A 17463-nucleotide genomic window follows, 5' to 3' on the forward strand; every position below is an offset into this window, starting at 1 on the left:
AAGAAAATTATGGTTGCCTAGGATCTGCATTGACAGTTGAAGGAAAATCACCACTCCTTCTGTTCAAAAGTACAGCAAACCCAAGAACGATAAAGGTTTACAGGGACCTGGCACAGATGTACCCTCTAAGAGCCCTAAATCCAGTGACTCTAGATACTGGGGGAATTTGAGGTGAATAGACTGCAAGAAGTGGCTGGGACTCTAGCTAGTGTGGTGTCACTAAAAAAACCTCTCCATTACCACTCCTGAGACTGAACCCTGGGCTGGATGGACTGTCTGAGGTTGCAGGGCACCCCTTCAGGTCTCACATACATTTTACCAAATAGATACACTGAATTCCGGGGATCAATTTTTTCAACCAAAACCCATTTCAAAGCTCTGAATTTTTAACTATCACATAAGCAACTGTCAGCAATATTACTTCATCTATGATCATCCCAGAACATTGTGCTAGGAAAGAATTCTTCTCTGAGGAACAAATATTCTAAATAGTAAATGCTTAACAGCGTTTTGGAGAGCAAACTGGAGTCTGAGACCAAGAAAACAGGGACACCTGTTCAAAGCTAGCTCCTCATGAACATTTAAAATTTTCCTGCATAACTAATTTTTTCCACAGTTCTGCAACATCATTTTTTTAATATTTCCCACAACTTTTTAAGCAAGTCAAAAAAACCTGAAAATAAAACCAGCTGGTATCTATTTAACCTGCAAAATCAGGTGAGGCAGACTGCAACCCTATATTTTTTTTTAGTGCTAAGAATAGCTAAAGTAGCATTATAAATAGGAAAAAAAAACCCCAACTTTTAAAAATAGCTCAGTTTTCTTTCAGTGGGGAGAAATCACAACAAATTTGGCAGTAAAACTAGGGAATATGACAGCACGGTGAGAACTAAAGCAAAAAACTACTTTCAAGTTGGGAAGGAGAAGTGAAATAGTACTCTACAAACCCATTATTTTTTACTTCTAGGGTAACACTATTTCTGTACTATATTCTATATCATGATTTATGAATCCAAGGTAAACGCAAACAACTGCAGACTTCAACAAAACTAATTTTCATTTTAAGCATATGAAATCTATTGAAATTATCAGAAGTGGTCATAAGTTAACTGAATACATAAAGCAAGTTCACATACATAAAATGCAGCATATTTTTCTCTTATTATTTGCTTCAATGTTAGATTTTACTTTCATTAAGTCTCCTTTGGCTTTATGAGACTAGAGAGAAACAAGTTCTGATCAAAAATTAACAGCATAAACTGGGCACATAACACAATGTTCTATTATTTCACTATCCAATTAATGAATCACAATTATTCCCTAGTATATGCAATTACATTGCACGCTTAAAGTTTTAAATTTGCACAATACTACCCACTCCAAATTACTAAAAAACATGCAAGGGAAGGAAAGAGAGACGTGTGTTAAAAATTACTCTGCTGATTCCAAACACATTTTAGAGGATGAAAAACGGGGAAAATGAGAGAGAAAGTGTGAGAAAGAGATAACAAATGGTTGAACATTTGGATTTGGATATAATACATGGATTTATTTACAATAAAGGATGATTTATTTACAATGAAGGATCAAAGATTCGAGAGAGCAAAATCCTGTAAAGAATTCAGGATATCACACAGAATTTAGAAGGGAGAGGGGAGAGAAGCAGAACATAAGATACAGTTAAAATTTTTACCATTTTAGAAAGGATCAGAACACAAAGGGGAGAGCGACAGTACTACTAATCAGCTGTAAGTTACATTCCCAGTGAAAACACTTGTCATATAGTAAGTTTTTCCAAAAAACTTTCTCTATACTTCAGATTTTTACTATCAGAGGTGGCTGATGGAGAATGTAAATGTGTGGAATGAACAACTTAACACCAGTAAACAATTGAGCAAAACCAATACCTCACACACCAGACCTGGAAAAAAAAAAACCAACCAAAAAACCCAAAACAATCCCCCCTTGCATTCCCTAATACATGACACTAGTAATAGAAACACCTGTGAGGTAATTTTTCAACTTTCTTAATGGAGGAGAAAAACAATGCAAGAAGATAAATCTTAAAGAGAAGAAGTCAAGAAATAAAGCAGAGCAGAGAAAACATGAACAAAAGTACAAGCAAATAAAGCCCTGAGACAGGCAGCAGATGCTAGAGTAGAGTACATAGCCAGTTGCATTTTCAAGATAGTTTTGTGTTTTTCCGTTTAATTACAGTCAAATCTCAATTACTTATTATCTGTAACCCAGATCCATGAATATTGTAAAGCATCGGTGCTATGGATACCAAGACACACAAAATACCTTTCCATCCGCTACTATCTGGAATCACAGAAGTTCACACTAGGTGCCACAAAGGCCGAGATCAGCATTACCCCCTGCATCTCTAAACTCTACTGTCAACTACGGCACTCGTCCCTGCCCAGCCTGTGAAGATGTGATGGAAGTCCAAGTATGTTTATATTTTTTTTGGGCATGCATTCTGACTAATCATTTTAAAAGTTAACTTTAAAAAAAATTAAGTCTTTATCAAATCTGAAGTGTATGATTTCAAAAGTTATCATGGCTTTAAAACTTTTCCACCCTTAACGAGGGTAGCGGTTGTGGTACATTGCCCTACTGCACTCTGTGGATTAAACAGCCCCCTTAAAGTGTACGTGGTCACATTGAAGCCCTGGGTTCAGTGTCCAGCCTGGCTTTTGTAAGATGTATGAGAGTATGCTTTAATGGCAAGGCAAATGACAGAGACAGAATAAGCTCTGCCTTTCTTACTGTGAGTATACGACGCCAGACCACCGCTGATCTCATAACAAAGTGATAACGTACACTAGAATGTTGGTCTTACATTGAAGTTCGAAAAGTATTTACACTTTGCATTGAGGAAAATTGCTTTTCTGATTTACAGTTGGTGCTAACAACAATAGTACCGTAAGTGTCTAAAGTAGTTTCATACTTTTGAAACATCTGAAATGGCATAATAGAAAAAAATATTTAAGTTGCTATGTGTAGTCAACACCACTCAGTGGGACATGGCCTGTTAATTGACGCACATTTCACACAAAACACTTATTTTACTCATTTATGTGAGTTGTTCCCACTATGACTTAGGGAGGAATAGAAAAGCCTGCTCCAGAACAAGATCCTTTAACTCATCTGTGCTTGCCTGAGATGATGCAAGGGGTACTAACGCCAAGTATTCTGCTTATACTTTTTATCTTTTTGTAACACAGGATATTTTCAAATCATTATGCATATATATACCCACATACATAGATAATGACTATTAAATGGTAGCAGATATTTGTAAGCACTAGTACTGAACAAAATCACACAAGAGACGGAAAATTGCACATGAATTATATTAGAGGAAAAAACTGATTTTTGGCATTCACAACTTGATACGCTCCCTTATTCTTTCTCTGGTGATCAGGCTACCACACAGAGTTCTGGCATCCCAGCATCAGATAGAAACAGATTACGGAAGATTCAAAGACAAAAAGTACAAATCTTAAGGGGTAAAAGGTGAAGATTAAAACAAACAAAAAATAATATTCCCAAATATATTGGGAACTAATTCTCAAAAGGTTTCAACAATAAAAAGGGAATTGTTTAATATAATCGAAGCATTATAAAGAGAATTATTCATATGAAAATGAGTAGCAAGGTATTAAAAGATACTACCATGAAGAAATTTAACATTCAGGAAGCGGAGATTTTTAGAAAAGTAGCAGCTTAGACAACACACTTCTGATTACACTGATATGTCCAGTCTTGTCCAAGAATGACCTAATAAATATTATCTTTAGTTACCTTTTTTTTTTTAAGTTGAAATTTAATCTACAAGGCTCAAACTAGAAATCAGTGGCTAGAAATAGATGCTTAGAACTTACAATACAACGTTCGACATAATTAAAAGTCAACTGAATTAACTATCACTTCTAAATTCTACGATTTTTTTTTTTACTAGTTAGTTAATGAATAGGATTTTTTATGCGGCCAGCTTTTTAAAAGGAACTGAGACCGATTCTAAGTATTATTCACTTTTGATATAATTTGAAATTACTCCTAGTAGAATATATTTAAGAATAATGAGATTATGATGGATACCTTACACAGCAGGTATCTGAATACAGAAACCAATGACGCCCTTTCCACTCTCATGTAAGACACTTAGAGCAATATCCAACACTGATGTTGCGTTATCCTTGTTCGGTTTCAGTTCAGAGTTGTCACATTTCATTTACAAGTATCTGCTATGTTATTCCACTTTTTTCCTTGAAAGTGTTTGATAATTGTGAAAAAGGCTGTACAACTTGCATGATCACCTCCTACCCCGTATTCTTTCTGCCAGACAAGATGTTCCTAGGACTACAGCATATTCTTAGAGTTTCAACTTTTCCTGCCAGTAGAAAATGGTCAGGTGGTCCCAAAATTATGTCAAACAACATAACATTGTAGTTGTTAAGCATGGAGTGAGTGTATTAACATTTCTTCGCCCTGCATCTGTTCAGGAAGCACTGGGAACACATCATAATACATATCCATAAAGCAAAGAACTTTCAAATACACAACGGACAAATTTAACTTTCTTTTAAATAACTGAAAGGAAAAGGAAACAAACCTCTGTAATACCATCTGCAGTACTGCAGCTCTCCTTGTATTTTCTTAGGCAACAGAAAAGAGTAGTTAAACAAGCACCATATAACATAATGAATTCTTATCCTTAACAAACAATAAATTACTTGCACTTATGGCAAATCAGTCGAGTGAAGACTGAAAAACAAAGACCAAAGTGCAACATCAAATTTATATTCCATAAAAAGATTGAAATGCTAAGTATTATACCTTTGTGCAACAAAGGTTTTAGATGGGGGCAGGTGGGGAGAAACACATTAAAACAGTACACAGGCTGTTACTCCATATGTGTTTGCAGGACTATAATAAATGTTTTTAATCTATGAAACATCTGGGACTAAAAATCCAATTTGTACCTTTTTTTTAAAAAAAAAGATGGAATAGTTTTAAAGTGTAGAACATAGCTTCTACGATATAAATCTGCACAAAACTAACAGCACAGGTCTATCCTTTAGGCTTTTTCTAGGAGTATAAAATATGCAGAATCCTACCAGGCCATATTGCCATGGGCTGTGTTGTCAAGGTGACAGAGTAGCTCCAGGGTTTGAGTGTTGCTTGATGAATCATCAGGGGATTCATGACTGCCTGATTCCAATTCCTTCGGCATCCTCCAAACTGCAGCACATGTCATGACTTTACTGTCTGAAGCTAAGCAACAGAGAATAATGTCAACAGATCATTGTATGGGAGACATATTTTGTATACAGTGCATCAACACTTACACAAATCTATAAGCAATGCACATCTGCTGTTTAAAATATTTAAAAATATTATACCAAGATGAATTCGAAGAATGCAGAATGCGGATACAGACACAGACCTCAAGTTAGCGGTCAAGTTGCTGCAAAACTCATAATTAGCACACATTTGATGTGCTTCTCCCTGTTTAAAGGCAAAAATTCAGTGCTCATGAAAACCTAACTCTTTGGTAGGCAAGTTTTCCAAGCTTCATTCCTCAGATTGATGTTAATGCAAATGACTCACAAGTTACATTGCTCAACTCCTTAACAATGAGGATTTAGATAGCATTTTCCTTTTAAGATCTATCTTCAGTTGGATCTGTAGCATTACATCGGATCCTTTACTACCAATAACTGTTTATTACAAAACCAAGCATCCCACATAAGTACGCTCCTCTAACTCTAGCAAATAAAGGCAGCTCCCAAAACACAAACTGAGCTTACACGCATATAGGAAAATATTACAACGTATGATGAACAAGCCAATAACAGATTAAGGAGAAAATACCATATGTTCTATGCACATATAGCATTGCCCATCACCCAATATAGCAATTTTTAGCAGTGCAGAACGGGAGGAGACCAGAGCAGCATTGCACATGTTTGCATTGTTGTAGCCACTGGTCCAGGGTTCACAGAAGACAAATATGTCAGGATGATCCACTACAGCAGGAACAAAGAAACCAGCCACAGCAGTGTCAGGCAAAGGCAGAGGGAGCGACTACCTGCTGGAGGTTGTGTTAAATGAGAAGTCCAGAGGATAAGCAGCAACGAACGACATGTTTTCTGTTCTGAGGTCATTTTGCATGCCTCTTTCTCACAGTTCTCTCTCCAAGCACATTTTAGTTGATTTTAGGGCAGAGTGCCTGATTAGAGCCACAAGCAGACGTGACTGACTTACATCAGCGGAAAGGAAAACAGGAACAATTCTAATGAGAGTGTTTTCATAGAGGAAGGATGGTAAATCTGAAAAAGGCCTTCTTAGGCGAAAATGCCATTAACATGCGTGAAAAAAGTCTCTATTGTAAAGGTCACCAATATAGATATTCTATATGCAAAACAGGTGCTCAAACAACAGAGAATTGCACAAAAATCAATCGATAAGTAGCGATACATAGTAAATAAGCCCAAAATGCAAGAATGCAGACATGTTTTAAAAGTAGCCATATGAAATAATAACCACAGGTAGTTAGATAAAACCTGTAAGAGAAAAAGACCATTTGTTTGAGAAGGAAACAGGGGAAGGAGGAGGACTTCAAATTCAAGCACAGGATTCAGAACACACAAGCACTGGTTATTAGATAGATTGTACTAAATATAAAATATATGCATGATGCACATAACTGTTCTATAGTAATCTGGCATATACAAGTTGAATACAGTATCAGGAGACCCGAAATCTAAAGATGATGGATAATCCCTTATTTATTAACACTTAACTCAGCTTTTACTAATTGTAGTGCATGCTAACAAAACAGCTATTTCCAAATCATTGGAGGCAAATCCTTTACTCTGAATCCATGTGCCACTGAATGAAGAGGAGGAAGCAGCAGCAGATGGCTACCTTTCTTTAGCAAAGGGCAAATCAACGCACAGCATGCACTGTACGCCATATAAATAATAAATAACCTGAACTGAAAGTTTCACCCCAATACTCAATATGTGACAAAATATTGAAGACCATCACAAAGAAGTTTCTGGTAGATTATAATAACTGAAAGGTCTGTACCATGCATACAAAGCTTTAGTTTTTCCATCAAGATCAAGATCTATGCAGAGAAACACAAAATCAAAAAATGGAAAAGAAACTACACGTTTCTCAAGCCATCTTTCCTCTCAGTACAGCACCACAAGTCTTAAGACAGCCTTGAAATGTCATTTTAACTTCCTAAAATGGGAACACTTTGAAATTGAAATCTAAAACTACTAAACAAGCACTGGCTTGAAGACTGAGGGAGGCTGAAGAAAATATATACATATATTGAAATCTCCCTGAAACTTGATGTAACCCATGCTCCTATAACACTTTGGTGTTTTGAAAATTGTCAAAAGCCACCAATGAAATGAATCTGTGTGAATTTTTAACGCGTGCAGCAATTTTACACATATTTTTATATTTGTTTTCAAATTATTACTGGAGATGCTGCTAAGGAGTGAGATTGAAATGCACATTGATATTCCAGGCAGAAGAGATTTGCTTGAGTAGCGAAAACAAGTTTATCAGATTTCCACATTTGGCAGACCTATCTAAGCCATCCCTTGGAGCCCAGCATATAGTGTCCTCTCTGGAAAGCTGTTCAGCTGCTCTGATGATATCACATGTATCAGATGCCATTTGCTCTTCCAAAACACAAGAGAATCTTATCTTTTTGAAATGTAATTTGAGCACAGAAGATTTCTGTATTAATGGCTGTTATTATGTAGTATGTTAGGCGGTTTTTTTTAATATTCAATTTTTACCATTAAAAAAATGCTCTAAGTCTTACATATTAGCACATATCTTTAAAACACAATTCTAAAATTTAGGATACTTGTCAAACTTACTAGGGATCCCAATAGCACAGCAGTCATTCATTCTTTCTCAAATAGTGGAATTGTTATTTTCTTCTGTCCATATTTACAGAAATAGAAAAAAAACCACACCTGTCTTTTTAACTAACATAAAAAAGGCTCAGTGAGGTAGCTGTCACTTCTTTTCACTATAAATACAAAAATATTACTTCCTTCCCATGACCTACATTCACTACATTTTGGTATTTAGTAAAAGTTTCTTCTCAGATTACTGTTGTACATGTATAAAACAAGCTTCTTCCCTCCACTTCCGCTCATAACAGATATTCTTGTAAACAACCAGTAACAGTAAAAGGGTCTGAAGGCACAGAATTTCACATGCAGAATTCTGTGCCATTCCATACCTGTTTCACCTCATCAGGACTGGTGGTGAAGGATAAAATTTGTTATGAATCAGAAAGGTACAATACTAAAAGCCAACACGCACCAAACCGCTCAACACAGCACAGGCATCCTCTGCTTTCAGCTGGGTTTGAAGATGCTCATGGAAAATGACAGACCACTTTCCAGCTGTTGAATGACCATCCATCATGAACAACTGCATGTGCATTGCAAATCTTCAGATTCTAATTTTAAACTTTGGACGGATTCTGGAATTAGATGTGTGGCTGAAATCTGTAGAGCAGAGACTTGATTCAGGGCACTATTAATTTCTCCTTGCACTTTTTATGTACTTATCTGCAGTTCTGACATTTTATTAATTCCCAGATGCGTGAAAACAAAATGGAATTGCCATGGCCTCCCATAGAAGTAATTTTAGATATGACTGGCCTTAAGCAAGACTTAATTTCCCTTTATATAAGGAACTTTTAAAAAGATACCACTTTCTCCCTGGCAAAAGAGGGCAAACGCTAGTGCCGAGTGTTAAGTGTCACTCTGTTATGACAGAGGGAGCAGAGCTTTTATTGTGGGTCACAATTCCTCTTAATCAAATAACTACTAGCAACAAACCTACAAGAACCCATAGACACAAGATAACTCTCATTGCACAGAAATCCAAGTCCCACAACAAGCTTCTCATGGCTGTATGACAAGATCACTAGCAGTACACGGTATTTGTGGAATTACCCATACAGCCTTATTTCCCAAGTGATCACATTAAAATTTAAGAACTACCACCGCTGTAGTGCCATTGCTTACCTAGAATACCTACAGGCAAAGAGACACTCCAGATTTTTCCTTCTTTTACTATCTTCACATCATCCTACTGCACACATACATACAAAATGACAATCTTTTTATCTACCACCTCTGGTATTATTTCTTAAGAGACCAATATGAATGTAATATTTAAATGATAATGCCAGTTATTCTGTAAAAGAAAGAAAAGCATAGTGTCTATTTAAGTCATACTTCTAAGCCTTCCTTAAAGATATTTGCATATTTGAAAACCACTTTTCCATCCCTACCTCATTTTGAAAACAGAATTTTTATTTACGTCACAGCACCAGTGCAGAAAACAATGGTTAAGGTTAAGCTAGTTTCTGCTGTAGTCTTATTACTGAGTGTATTAATAAAAACGTTAGTGGGTTTAACTAAGCACTATTGAACCTGTCTTGTGAACCTGAGTTACACTCTCATAGAGAACATCTGAATGTTTATTCTTTGCCACATTTGTTACTCAAGAGAAATTCCTTGTCTAATTCATCGTGCACCTTCAGTCTCCCTTTTGTTAGGTATAGGTAAGGATGGAGCTGGATGTACTGTTCCAACTGCAATAACCCCCTGTTACACGCTGTTTCCCCAGGTTCATTAATACCATCTCCTGGGCAGAGGATACCACCTGCTAGAGCGACGATACGCAGTTTCATCTACCTGGTTCTGTTGAAATGAGCCAGGCTTACAAATAAGCAAACCAGAATTCAAGGAATAAGCAAATAATCCTGCATTTTGACAGGGTTGAGTTAGGAAGCAACTATACATGACGCTGGCAGCAACGAGGCTGCAGTAACCAACCGCAGGAAACAAACTTTGGCAAGTTCAGCCAAAGCCTAAGAGAGATAACCACTGCTACAGAGCACAAGGCCCTCTTTAGATGTCTACTTTACAAGTCGGGCAAGTGAGAAAAGTCTCTGCATGCAGAGCGTGCAATTTGCAAAGGGTCACAACTTGGTCAAATCGATACCAATTTTCACTGCGGCACTCCAAAGGACTTCTCAATGAGGGCTATTTCCATGACAATTTTCAGCTTTCTACTACCAGCTGTTCCAACACAGAAAAAAAGTAAAAATTGTAGACAGGTGAAGTATCCCGTTTATCTTCCTCCAAACACTGTTCCCTTTAGAGAGTTGCTCCAACTTCTAGTAATAGCCTTGCAGAAAGAAATAAGCCTGGGGAAAAAAAAAAAAATCTGTCTGAAAGGTAAACATAACACGAAGTTATTAATGAGAGTTTGAAAAGAAACACATATGTAACATTAACTACAAGTACTCACTACTCCTTTATAGAGTTATGTCACACACAACAGATCAATTCACTCTATCGTTGCCGCTGGAACGCAATAGCCAGCAGACATTCCTTAACAACTATACAATCATTTCAGAACTAGATGCAAAAAGAAAAGTGTGGACATAAGAACACAGGCTGCTGATTCCAGATGCACTACATTTGCTCAGGACAATGAAAGTCATTCCTGCCCTTGTGGAAAATTACAGTTTTTAATGAATTTGTAGATTTTTAAGCTAGAAGGGTTTGCCTATGCACTTCACACAATCCTTGATTTTGCTTCAGCATTTCTCACAGTTAAAGACAGATAGTGAAAGAAGTGAGCTCTGCCAAGTCTCCAGATTCAGAGAGAAGAAACTAAAATTTTAACTCATTTAGAATTATTATAAAGATTCCTTCTGAAAATACCACGGACTCCAAATCTACAAAGAATTCAACCGAACACCAATTGCCATGAAAATCTGTTTATACGGACTTCTTGAAAGATACTGTTTATTCTCTTTAATAAATAACAGCTATAAAAAGGACGTTAACACATAACCTCAGTAAACACACTAAGAAACCAACTGATATCTGTGCAACTGATGCAATAAATCAGAACAGATGAACAAGAAAGATGCAGTCTAGTTTGTCACTGTAGAGACTAAGTGTTCTCACTTAGACCTCTATTTGCTTTTATATTATTGAGACCAAAAAGCCATACTTGTTATGTTGGATTTCTAAGTGATTTTCCAATTGAAAACAACCCAATCATTTCATTGTCTTCTCACATTGAATCCCTTTACTGAAATCTCCCTCCATAAATATGTTTTTTTGGTAAGGAATTTAGAGAAACTATTCTACTTAAAAGCTTGATGGTTTGAGTTTTAACAGAATGAAAAAAAAAAAAACAAACAACACAAAACCAACAAAAAACCCCACCTGAAACTATTTTGGAAACCTTCCATTAGTCAAATTTTACTAAAACAAATACAAAACAGAAAAACAAAAAGGAATATACGGAATATATAAAACAAATCCTCATCAAAAGTGCAGATACTAATCAATACTCTGCAGTTTCAGCACAGAAGAGGTCTGGGTACCTGGAGAAACCCACCAGCTCCGTTTGCCCTCCTCTTTCAGGTGCCTCAGGACTGAGGCACACCCAGAACTTGACAAAAGTCAGTAAGGACTATTGCTTACCCTTGTTCTGCCTGCCACCAGTTCACCCACTGGAGTAGTTTCTCTAAAAGTCAAGTTAGTATCTTTTACAGGCAGTAAATAGAGACATTAGGAAAAAAGAAGAAAAAAACAAAAAAAAAGGATAAACTTATTTTAAGAGTAGTGATTAAAACCAATACCAATCTTTATTGTTTGATAACAAAGTTTAAAACAGGATTTTAAGAGGTTAATCCCCCTCTTAAGCAAAGCGTTAAGCAGGTGTTGCCATAATATAATGGGAAAAGTGTAAGAATAAACGGACATACAAGAAATACTACCACCTGCCCCTTCCACTCGCTCATCCAACAGACTCAATTGTGTTTTGATCCCAACTATACCGGTCCACATCAGCCGACATTACAGTTCACTGCTGTTTAATCATCTACCTTCCATTCTTCTGGCGCCACTTGCTGAATAAAACCTACCATGCCACTGAGGTATGTTCTGACATATATAACAACCACAGTCTTGACCTGTCAGAAGCTTACAGCAGTCACCCAAAGCAGACCAGATCCAGCTCTGCTCAGTCCTCCCTAATTATATCATTTTACAAAGCATTTTTAATCTTTGTTTTCAATCATTCTTTATGGTCTTCCTTAACTAAACACATATGATAAATCACCCTTGATTGTTTTTCTTTCTCCCAAAAGAATGTATTCAAGCAGTCATTGCTAGTTTCCTGTTCTCTTTTTGAATCATTCCAATTTTTCAATTGAATAATTTCAATTGAATCATTTCAATTTATTTTTTTTCAATCATTTCAGTATTTTAAAATTAATTCTATGTAATCAATAGCTATACAAATCAGATGGTAGTATCTACAGGAATGATGTTTTCATTTTACTTTCTGCTGTCATTCTACTTCATTCCCCTGTGTTTAACCTTGAAACCCGAATGACAATGCTTCCTACATCACTGCCTGCAGACATTCACACTGAAGCTGGAGGAGCTGAAGTATCAGCGCCTGACAGGGTTTGCTCTTTGATCAGCTCAGGTGGTGCAAAGCCAGCTGGCTGCAGTTATTCTGTTGCCCAGGGAACAACAACTGAAGTGTATACTTCCTAAATCTGCACAGGAGGCCCTTCTGCAGCGTTGCCACAGCAGCTCTCGCTGTGTGAGGCTGAAGTGGTGAAGCTGCTATAGCTACAGCCCAGCTGGTGCCCATTAATGCTCTCGGTATGACAGGAACAAGCAGCTAGTGTTCAGAAGCCTCCTTCTTAACATTGACAAACAGAGTTATCACTCTTCCTTATTAATGAATGTAAACATCCTTCTCCTAGTTTAATAAAATGAAGAAATAAAGACTAAAATGGTGCAAGCACGCATCTTTTTTTAAGAGGATGACCTTGCAGCCTTTTTAGTCAATTCATAAAAAGATAAACCGTATTCCATTCATTTGACAACGTGTCCTTCACAGGCAAAAGAAGAGGGGAAAAACAACACAGCATTCTTTTCCTGGGTTAAGAATTTCATGTTTTGTGTCAAAAGCTTGTGTAGTCTTTCATTTTACATTTTTCTGAAATACATGGGGTGAGATATACGTAGGAATAAAGAGTTGTAGGCACTTTAACTTTCCTTTCCATCGCTTAGATGCACTTTTTAGCTACAAAAAGACAGCCTTTGATTTTTGAAAAATATAAACGTGGAAACCTAACAGCAGCTCACTCTGTACCCTAAAACAAATGTGTTTTCAAGTGGAACCAAAAGTAGAAACAATTAGTAGAAAAACAGTAACATGCAACAATCCAGACATATTTATTGCAGGACATCTTCCATACTTAGCTGTTGTCCCATTACTCCGACCTGTGGAAACCACTGTCTAACAGCAGCCTTCTTGTTAGCATGCACATCACAGGTGACCATAAATTCACATTTACTGCACAGATACAGCTTAGGTCTCTTGGACAACAGGCTCCCATGTTTGCATTGTATATATGGATGTCTGTCAAGGTTTTAAAAACCTCATGTGCTGGACAGTAACGCAGAGAGGATGATCTAACAGTGTGTGTGGGCGTGGGGTATATCCATCACATCATACGGAAACAGGAGACAGAACCCACAGAAAGCAGTCAGTCAGCAGGCTGAAAAATTGGAGAAGGCATAAATTGCACTTTTTTTGTAGTCTGATGTTTCTTATGCTACCTAGAGGTAATGTGAGACAGTGTTCCAGCAACATACCTTTTTGGGGGGATACGCTCTGCAAATATACATCTGTTCGAGGGAGCTCAAAATTTACTGACTGCATTTCTGGAACTCTGCCAAGAGAAGAACTGCAACCATCGCTATATCGATGAGCTGAACTTTGCTCTTCAGGCAGAATTTGGCTGCAATACTGTGAGAGCTGCTCAGCAGCACAAATAGGCATGCTTTCTTTCTGATGCTTCACATGACTAGATCTCATCAGTCACAACAACGACTTACGGCTTGTTTGATAGCTTAAGACATATCTCTCCAGGTATTTTAACAGGGTAGAAAAGCACAGAGAAACTAGCACTAACTACACACTTTTGTTTGGTTGCGATAATCTTCCTGCTATTGTTACGACCAGCACACCGTAACCACAACAGTGGGAGCCATACAAGAAGCAAGGCATCACCTGGCCGTATAAAAAGCACTGTGAGATTTAACCCTGTGCTGAGGAGAGCTGCACCATACACCAATAAAAGCCAATGAATCATATTTATATGTTGGTTTCCATCATCACTAAGGCTACTGAAGCTGAATGCCATTATCAACGTTCATACTTTTACACGCACAAAAAAGGGGCAAAGAGAAAGCAGGAGTCTCATGGAGGCACTCACTTTCATCACCAAAGCAGCCACGGCAGCTGTCAGTTAAGTAGGGCTAGACGACAGCAATGCACCGAGTTTCCCACTTGATGTTTCATGAGGTATTAAAACACCGGACTCCTTAACATGTTAGTGGGAACTGCAAACCACTTATCCCCCGATCGAATCAGTCGCCTTACTAGAGAGTTGCATAGTCAATGACATATCTAAATTACCTTTAGCATTCCCATTCTACTCCATAGGAGTTCCAAAAACAAATATGATGACTCGACAGTTCCTGGAAGTCTACTTCAAACAGGACAAATATCACTATAACCAATATCAGCAGTTTATGTGGCTGTCTCAGGCTTGGTGGACAAAATTCTAACCATTAGCTTGATTTGAAAAGGCAGATCCACTACCCCTTATACCAGCCTTTCACAGTCTCCACTTTGTTCTTTCCCTCAACCAAAACCCAGATGCGTGGCCACTATCGACACACAAACTTTCTGCCAGCAATAACTTGTGATTCAGAGTTTAGATCTCAAGAGTCATAATCTGCTTATATCTTTACATTATCTGTCCAATTTGGGTAGTTAACTTTCAGATATGCTCACACATCAAGCACAAGCAATTAATGGAAGAAAATAATTATAAATAATTACTAGCTAGACACAGTATCATTTGATTTTCTGTTCATGAAGTCAGTTACAAATGCTACAATAAAAAAGAGAGTTTCACTAATACAAGAAAAGTAAGTTATTTATGTCTGGGTTTTCTTAGTTCCACTAACCTGATGTCTAGCACACCCAGAAAGTCCAGAGAAAGAAAAAAAAATAAATAAATATTGCCCTATGCTAGTCAGGAGTTTTCTCAACTTGGGGCATTCAAACAATACATTGTTGCTAGTCAGCTACTAACGACTAGCATTCTAATCATTTGTTAGCAGCTCTGAATTACTCATAGGAGAGAAACTCCACCACAGGCTTTTCTTTTTCTTGGACTTGAGTGGAAAAGGACACATAGCTCTTCCCTAAAAAGCTTATAATCTAAGAAGAAAAATAATGAAAATATAACCAAAGAAAATCAAACTCAAAAAAGCCTTGGTGGGTTTTTCTAAGTCCTAAGCCATCCCACAGTCAAATCTTCAGTTCAGAGACTGGATACAATTTCTTTGCGAGTACTGACCAAATATGCCTTATGTTTATTCCAAATGTGGAATCTTATTGGGATGTACAATCTTACTGGGATCAGAGAGGCATGGCTCTTTAGGAGGCACAGATCAGGAAGGTGAGAAGGGAGAACTGCCCTTTATGGACAACAGCAAGTAGAGCGCATGGAGCTCTGTGGAGGGATGGGGGCCGGCTGACAGCATATGGTTTAGGATTAGAAGGTAGACCAACGTGGCGATATTGCAGTTGGTGTCTGCTACATCAGCCTTCAGACAAAAAGAAGGAGCTTCATATTCATAGGCCCTGGTCCTCATGTGGGACTTTAACCATCTCAGTGTCTACTGCAAAGGAAATGCAGCAGGATACAGGAGGTTTCTGCAATACATTGATGGCAACTAATAGCAGTGATCATTGAGACAACAGGGAGGTGTTCTACTGGACCTCACAGTTACAAATATCAAAGAACTGGTCAGACATGTGAAGGCTGGGGGAAGCCTGAGCTATAAAAATCATGGGATGGAGAAGTTCGTCTTATTCCTTGACACAAAGGAACAAGGCAGACAGCAGAATCACACATCACCCTGAGTTTCAGGAGAGCAGACTTTGGCCTGGTCAGGGATCACCTTCAAAGAATCCCATGGGAGATGGTCCTGGAGAGAAAAGGGATCCAGAAGAGCAGGCTGATTTTCAAGGTTTACCTCCTCCAAGCTCAAGAACGGTCCATCCGGACAAGCAGGATTCAGGGATCCCAGGCCCCCAAGACCAGTGGGAAAGTCTGGAGCAATAAAGACTCACCCTCCACAGAGGAGCATCAAGTTAGGGAATATTTAAACAAATGGAACCTGAGTGGATGCATCCACAAGAGCTGAGGAAGCTGGCCAATGTAATTATGAGACCACTTTCAACTATCTTTGAAAGGTCATGGTGACGGGGAGAGGTTCCTGAGGACTTGAAGAAAGTAAATGTCTTTCCTATCTTTAAGATGGGCAAGAAGGAGAATCTACACACTCATCAGCCACACCCTCAGTCCCTAGGAAGAGACTGCAATGAAAATTAAATTGAAAATACAGGCTTGGTAACCACGGGGAGAGTAGTTGACGATGTTTACTTTAACAAGTCTTTGGTACAGTCTCCCATAACATCCTCACAGACTAGCTGATGAAGTGCAGGTGGACAAAGCAGTGGGATGAAAAGCGGCTGAACTGCCATTCTCAAAGGATTGTGATCAGTAGCATGAAATCCGTCTGGAGGCAAGTCATTAGTGGTGTAAGCCAGGTGCTGACAGTGCGGCCAATACCATTTGTCACCTTCATTAACAACCTCAGGGAACCTCAGAGGAACTGCAACAGGCTGGAGAACTGGAGCAACAGGAACCTCATGAAGTTCAACAAAGTGAAACACGAGGCCTTGCGCGTGGGGAGGAATAACTCCGTACTCCAGGACACACTGGGGGCTGACCAGCTGGAGAACAGCTCTGCAGAAAAGGCCCTGGGGGTTCTGGTGGCAACAATTTGAACCCGAATCAGATGCGCATTTGTGGCAAAGAAAGCCAACAGCCTCCTGCGCTGTATTAGACAGATCATCACCAGCAGGTCAAGGCATGTGATCCTTCCCCTCTACTCAGTTATGGACAGATCACATATGGAGTACTGCATCCAGTTCTGGGCTCCCCAGTACAAAAGAAATGTGGACATACTGGAGCCAGTGCAGGTGAAAGCCACAGAGATGATCATGGTATTGGAGACTAAAAAAGGGAAGGCATAGCGTGAGTCTCACTAATCTGAAAAAATAGTGATGTTAGAAACTAAAAAAATACCGAGTCAAACTCTCTCAGTAGCACGCAGTGACAGGGCAAGAAGCAACAGGCACAAGTTGAAATAAAGAAAATTCCAGTTAAGCATAAGAAAACAACCATCCATATAAGGCCCTGAA

At 38.3% G+C, this 17463-nt stretch overlaps 1 protein-coding gene across 8 annotated transcripts in view; it reads right to left on the reverse strand.

The window, feature by feature from the left end:
- Window positions 1-17463, reverse strand: part of EIPR1 (EARP complex and GARP complex interacting protein 1) — a 105777-nt gene that overhangs the window by 56912 nt on the left and 31402 nt on the right. For all 8 annotated transcript variants that reach the window (XM_054194153.1, XM_054194152.1, XM_054194156.1 and 5 more), the window contains one exon: window positions 5127-5283. In XM_054194153.1, the coding sequence (XP_054050128.1) occupies window positions 5127-5283 (157 nt within the window). The remainder of the gene's footprint in view (window positions 1-5126; window positions 5284-17463) is intronic.

This window comes from Rissa tridactyla, chromosome 3 (genome assembly GCF_028500815.1).
Source record: "Rissa tridactyla isolate bRisTri1 chromosome 3, bRisTri1.patW.cur.20221130, whole genome shotgun sequence".
NCBI lineage: Eukaryota > Metazoa > Chordata > Aves > Charadriiformes > Laridae > Rissa > Rissa tridactyla.